Consider the following 6,858-nt stretch of genomic DNA (forward strand, 5'->3'; position numbering starts at 1 on the left):
CTCAGCCGCTCCAGCCATGGTTAAAATATATTTTTTAAGAATATTAATGTAGCTGGATATGAATTTATGCTGTATGACATTCTAAAAAAAACTAATTACCACAAACAGACAAATTGCAGTTATTAAACTTTGTTAACAATTATTTTCTATCTTTATTTACTTTTAGTGATCCTACTTTTTGTGCAAAATCCAGATCAGTTCACATAGGTTTTTTGACACCTAACAAATTAGGATGCATTTTAATAATCTAAGTTTTATGACACGACATATTTAACAGTTAAATGATTAAGTTGACCCTCAGAAGGCTCATTAGATGTATTTGTTTTGCAGGACAAAAGTATGAGGATGACTCCAAATGCTGAGGAGGTAATTTTAATTTTTTTCAATATAAATATTTAGTTAGTTCATCCATGCAATTTTTATTAATCGTTTCATTTTTATTGTGCCATGTGTCCCAGTCCATCAGGTGTGGCGCGTCCTCCTGCAGCTGTGCATCTTTTAAACCCAGAAAGGTCCAGCTCCGGTTCTGTGATCTCTGCGGACACAGCTGGGTAGAACATGGTAAAAGAAACACAAACATACACAATAAATCTTTTTAATTCACCCTCATAGTTTATAATGTCAGAAACTCACTTTTTTTTACTACATTTTAGACCCGTTTGGTGGAATTCAATGATAGAACTGCTGAAAAAAAACAAAAAAACGCACCTGTAAGCAGAATCTGTTGACTCACTTTCAGCCTTACTGCCTCTATGGGGCAGGAGACCAAAAAATCATGACAATGACAATTTATCTTCCTCTGGAGGCTCAAAGGGATCATGATATTGATAAAGATGAGAGTTCTTTATGAAGGCAGCTTAGATAACATTTATCAAAAACCCCATTGTACCAACATACTGGACTTAAATCCTGCAGTTCTCTGCTGTAGAAGCTACATGTATTTTATATAAAGTATTAAGGAAAGGATTATTTCATTTATTTCTTTTTTTGTTGGAGATGGGGCATCGAACAGCTAATGAACGAGTCGTTGAGCAGCAATAAAGGCCACATTTTGGTATTTCCTAAAGCCTTGAGCAAATCAGTAGAGTGGGCTAAGTGGCCTCTAAGAGAAACTTTAGATACTTTTGTTTTAATTGTTTTATTTAGCTGAATATCACACACAAAACAAAACTAATGCTGTCTTGCAAGCTTTTACAGAAACATCTCTCTGCATCATAGGGGATTGAAATCTGATTGGAGTTTGTGATTTCCATAGCACTTTTTTCGTTCCGTTTCCTTATTTTACAATCAGGCGTTTATTTAAGTGGCAGAGAAAGGCTCTCATCAGCCACAGAAACACCCTATAAGGGTGCAGACTGCAGCTGGGTGCAGGCATTAAGGTGACATGGAGTCAGGTGTTGCTGTCATTGTGTCAGCAGGAGCATCTGGATGAAGCATCTGCCCTCAAACCGTCGTAGATCTATTTTTCGTCACGTTCGCCTGTGGTGGTAGCACAAACAGCTGTTGCAGTTGTTTAGACTTCTGCTGGAACCTGCTGGAACCCAAATCATCTCTGACTGATTCCCTTTGCTTTGGTTTAAATTCTCTTCTTCAGCTTTGGAGAAGTTCCAGGCCCCTGCAGCCTCCAGCTCTGGCCCAGTGGAAGTGGCCCTTCCCGGGCTGGTGTTTGACCTGAGCTCCCTGGTGCTGTTCGGAGCTCAAGCAATTCCTGTTCAGCTGAAGATCTTACTGGACCGCCTCTACAGCGTTCTGTCCCCAGAACAGGTGAAAAACAGCTGCTCTGGCTCACGCTAACCGGCTTTCCTGAACATTCTTTCATTGTATTTCTTTTGCCTTCCAGGTGGGTCAGATCCTGAACAGTCTGGGCTGGAGTTTGGCCGATTATGTTCGGGGGTACATGCTGCAGGTACTTTCAAATACAACCTGAGATCCTACTTAATTTGTCCCACATCACACAGCACAAGAATGTGTTCATTTCCGATTGCATTAAAGCCCAGAGGGTCTTAGGAGCAAATTCCGCTTGAAATTACATATGTGAATTAAAGCACGTTCAGCTCCCAAACTACAAATTGGAAATAAATCTGAAATGTCATGCTGATTTACATTATTGGAGACCCTCTGCATAAGACAACGCCTTTGCTCGTAAGATGTAGCCATTATTTCATTGATATTTACCACTGAACACACAATAATATCACCAAACTGAACAGAAAATGGGAATAACAGAGCAAGCTTATGTAAGGCATGCCGGTTACATCACCTGAAACGGGCGCAGAACCCCTCCTTGGAAAGGTCCGAGCCTCTAAGTTCCAATTAGGGGTGGGGCTAAAAATGAATACCTGCTGTTGCATTACTCCCGCAAAATCAGACATGCCAGAGGGAATTCCAAATCTCATTTTATCTGTTTACACAGCTATGGAAATAAAAGGATTTGTGAAAAAAATGTTTTAGAAATTTTAAAGCCCCATTTTGAAAGTTGTGTGGATGAAACACCATGTGACTGGTTATGGCCATTTCTATAAATAGATAAACATGAGCAGGTGTCAGATGGGCCTGGTACTGGGCCCGCAGGGCTCAAGGGGTTAAAAGTTAAACCATAGTAGTTTAAAATTCCAAGATCCTGAGTTAATGGATCTACTTTAATTTACATAGAAACACATTTATGGGTCATGATCCAAAATAGGCACAGTGGAGAAGTTTGTCGTATGTGACTCTGTTTCCATGTAATGAACTGGTTACCTGGCCAGTTACCCTTCAAGGAAGATTGACCTACATGAAGTGGGCACACTCAGATTCTCTTCCCATCCCACACTGTGAAACCGAATAAGTTAGCAGTACTCAAAAAAAACGTAAGGCAATCAGTTGCCATAATTGTTTTGAGTTCTAAAACTCAAACATTTGACTATGACAAAGCTTATATGTTTTGATTTTATTTTAAATGTACATTTAAATCATAATTAAATTAAATTTACCAAATAAGCCAACTCAAAATTCTTCAGTTCCTGCTACACAGAATGTTTATTCATATTTCTCATTGAAATAACTCAAGCAAGCGTAATGAATTCAAGTATGGAGACACAGGATTTTATGTTAAATTAACTTAACATTTATTAGTTTTTTCTTTCAATCTTCTCATTAAACATGACTCAAAAAAAATAGACTTGTTACAACTCAAAATCATTTCTCTCCAAACTTAAAATATTTGTGGTCGATTGTCGTAAAAATAATAAGTACTCTTAACTTAATAGTAAAAAAAAATAAAATCAATAAATAAATTACAATTATTAAAATACAAGCTAAATTAACTTTCAGACAATAACTTCAAGTGTCTACCCCATTGTTTTTTGCTTCGGTAAAATAAAAAAATATAAATATATTTATGTGTGTGTGTACTGTAGGCCTACTTATTCATAGTGTGTGTGTGATGTGTGGCCATGTCTTTAATACCTGGTGGGGACAATTTCCTAGGAATATGCTACATTTTGGGGACTCATAGGTACTTGTGGGGACCAACAACTGGTCCCCATAAGGAAAGTTTCTCTTCTTGGGGTGGGGGTTTAGGTTAGGTTTAGGACTAAGGTGTGAATTGAGTTTAGGTTAGGTTTAGGGATAGGTATGTGTCGGTAATGGTTAGGGTTAGGGCAAGGGTCACGGTTAGGCCATATAAATCAGTGGGAAATGAATGGAAGTCAATGGAAGGTCCCCACAAGGATATTGTAACACAACATGTGTGTGTGTGTGAAGCACGCGTGAGAGAGAATTTATACATTCACAAATTTAAATCGGAATTTCATTTATTTATTCAGTTCTTTAAAAACAAAAACAAGCCATAAATTAATGTTTAATCCACATAATTTTAAGTAACTCTGAGGTAATTATCTTAAGTACCAGTTATTTAACCTGCAAAAAGTTCATGTTAATCACAAAATGTAAGTTTAGGTAACTTAAAAAGAGGGAGCAAACTATTGGCACTCAACATTTTAAGTAAGTAGAACTTCTAAGAGGATTTTAAGTTCACTCTACTCATTTTTATTAATTATTTTTAAGCATTCAGTTTTACAGTGCAGATGTATCATATATACAAAATCACTGTATCACAAATGTGCCATTAAACTTGATCTTTATTAATAAGGCTAAATGTAGATAACTGGTTCTTTACTTGGAATAACACCTGTACATGTAAAGGTGCTTTCTATTGGCCCTGGTATAGTAAGAAATCCAGACAAGAAGTTCAAGATACATTTAGGTCTTAATGCTGATCTTCCTCATCAAATTAATTTAAATTCTAGCCACGAAAAGAATCAAAAGCAGTTCATGCAAATGCTACTACTGCAACCACTACTACTAATGGTACTGGCCTGTTAGTACTGCCCTCTAAAAAGAAAAGGGTGCCCCATTTGAAATTAATTGCTTCAAGTTGAGAACAAGTAACTGAATCAAGTTGATCTAACTAAGTTTATAAGTTTAAATTTTAATTCATTTACTTGCTATCAATTAAAATAATTAAATTGGAGCTGCATTTTCTTTTTAGAGTGTACTACTTCTACTTCTACAAATATTTACAAAAAGTACTCCTGTTGCTATCTGTAATTATAACTTTATTATCATTATTGTTGTTGTATTATTATGTGCCAAATACAGTCCTAAGAAAACATAATTCAGTATCAACAGACTGATATCCAAGGACTTGTCAACATGTAGTTGACTTTGGCTTGTTATTATCCGTCTCTTTGATCTGTCATCAAATTTCCTAGGATGTTGGCTACAGTTCCATGGATTTTAAATTTCTGAATAATATTTGCAACCCTTCTCATGGGAACATGCTCCCTGGAGATGGTGTTTTAACATATAACATGCTGGTCAATATTTACCTTTCTAACCTCATGAAAGGACTTTTTCCTCTGGTCCATGTTGAGTGTGATACACACCATGTCACCAAACACTACAAGGACTAGCTGTATTTAACGGGTAGTTGTTGCATTCGTGAGTAGTATTAACAGCTCCTTTCGTACGAAGTTGTTTTTAACATTTCCTAGTTGGTTTTATTTTATTTTAAAGATTTAGAAATGTTCATGCTAAAGTAAAAAGTGCCTTTTCCTCTAGACTCCCAGTGGGAAAGTGTTGGACCGCTGGTGCATGGCCACTCCTAAAGAAGAACTGCTTGCTCTTGGACAGTTCCTTCGCTTTGGAGAGACTCGCCCTATTGTGGAGTTAATGATGCTTCAGTACCCAGAAGGTGAAAAACTCCTCTCCTATCAGGAGTCAAAAACCCCAGTAAAAGATTTCCAGTCAGATATTCTACCGAATAAAGTCTCATCAGTGTTAAAAAGTTGTTCACTGGTCAAAGGAAAAGATACTTCAGAGTGCCATGGAGATGCCCAAGCAGGACAGTCATTGCTCTTACCTTTCCATTTTCCACAGTCAACTATCTACTGTTCAACCAAGGTAATGCAGTTCATGTATTTAGAAGTAATTACAGTGCCGATATTCTAAAATTCAACTGAACCTCTTTCTGCAGGACACACATACTATGTCTGACTTACAAAACATCCTGCAAGATTTTGGTGGGAACAAAATGCTTCAGAAACAGGACTGTAAAAGTTGTGGATGTGAGGAAGATGACGAGTTGGTCCTGAAGAGTACCGCACAGGAATCGGTTTTATCGACAAAAACAGGCAGAGACAAGTCAAACCCATCCTTGTGGCACGAGAACCCTATCTTCCATCACAATGAGGTTTTCCTTCATGAACGACTGATCCAGCAGCAGAAAACGGCTTCCCTTCCTTCACCTTTCAATTTTTCATTTTTACCTTCTTCTTTACTATATCCCCCACACCACCCTTCCTCTTCAACACACCTACATCATCCTCAGAAATCCCAAACTCTTCCCTCTTTCTCATCTTCTTTCCTTAGACCGCTTCATTATTCCTCCTTTTCTCCCCCTCTCCTTCAGTTTAAATCGCAAAGTTCTTCACTCCATCCTCTCCCATCTTCCTTTGACACTTTTCCTTCCCTGACCCCTGCTGGAGGTCGGAAGGGAAGGGTCAGCTGTGGTGTCTGTGGGAAAAGCTTCTATGACAAAGGTGAGAAAATCCCTTGATTATATTCAGACAAAGATAACGGCTCCACTTCAGAAAGCTTTTTTAAACCTTTAATCAGGGAAACTGAGATTTCTGCTTCAAAAAGAGAGTTTCCTCAACCTCTGTTTCTGTTGCCGTAGTAATATTCTCCCCATAGATAACCTGGTCAGGAGCAGGTTTTGTTCAGTTTGTTCAGATTTTGCCAGTCAAACAAGACAATTTACACTTAAAATATGAAAACACAATTGCATTATCTTATTTTAAGTGCATATTATCTAGTTATCTCATTTTAAGAGTTAAAAATACTAATTCCATTGGCAAACTCATTAACTTACTCAAATTAAAGGTAAACACACCAGTGTCTTTCTGTGTGGAGTTTGCATGTTCTCCCTGAACATGCTTGAGTTCCCTCTGGGTACTCCGGCTTCCTCCGACAGTCCAAAAACATGACTGTTAGGTTAATTGGCTTCTCTAAATTCTCCTTAGGTGTGAGTGTGTGCATGAATGGTTGTTCTCTTTTTTACCCTGTGATAGACTGGTGACCTGTCCAGGGTGTATCTCTCCCATAGACAGCTGGAAATAGGCACCAGAAACCCTCACAACCCCAGCAGGGATAAAACTTGACGGAAAAATAGACTAGCAAAGCGCAGTTCCATTTTTCGTCGGATTGGTGAGGTATTTCTATGGCACACAAATCTTTGCCCATAGACTCTTGTTAAATTTGTACATGCGCAGTAACTCCGCTGCAATACAGAAGTATAGGAGGGCTCGGGGCGCA

General features: G+C 38.0%; 1 protein-coding gene across 1 annotated transcript in view; it reads left to right on the forward strand.

Annotated features, from left to right (window-relative positions):
- LOC107097434 (zinc finger protein basonuclin-2-like) overlaps positions 1 to 5,538 on the forward strand; it is a 6,137-nt gene extending 599 nt beyond the window's left edge. The window contains exons 2-7 of the mRNA XM_015394581.1: positions 331 to 366; positions 459 to 561; positions 1,595 to 1,764; positions 1,841 to 1,906; positions 5,104 to 5,236; positions 5,519 to 5,538. Coding sequence (XP_015250067.1) covers positions 340 to 366; positions 459 to 561; positions 1,595 to 1,764; positions 1,841 to 1,906; positions 5,104 to 5,236; positions 5,519 to 5,538 — 519 coding nt within the window. The 5' untranslated portion in view covers positions 331 to 339. The remainder of the gene's footprint in view (positions 1 to 330; positions 367 to 458; positions 562 to 1,594; positions 1,765 to 1,840; positions 1,907 to 5,103; positions 5,237 to 5,518) is intronic.
- Positions 5,539 to 6,858: the final 1,320 nt, after the last annotated feature.

Source organism: Cyprinodon variegatus, unplaced genomic scaffold (assembly GCF_000732505.1).
Source record: "Cyprinodon variegatus isolate N-32 unplaced genomic scaffold, C_variegatus-1.0 Scaffold696, whole genome shotgun sequence".
NCBI classification, from domain to species: Eukaryota; Metazoa; Chordata; class Actinopteri; order Cyprinodontiformes; family Cyprinodontidae; genus Cyprinodon; species Cyprinodon variegatus.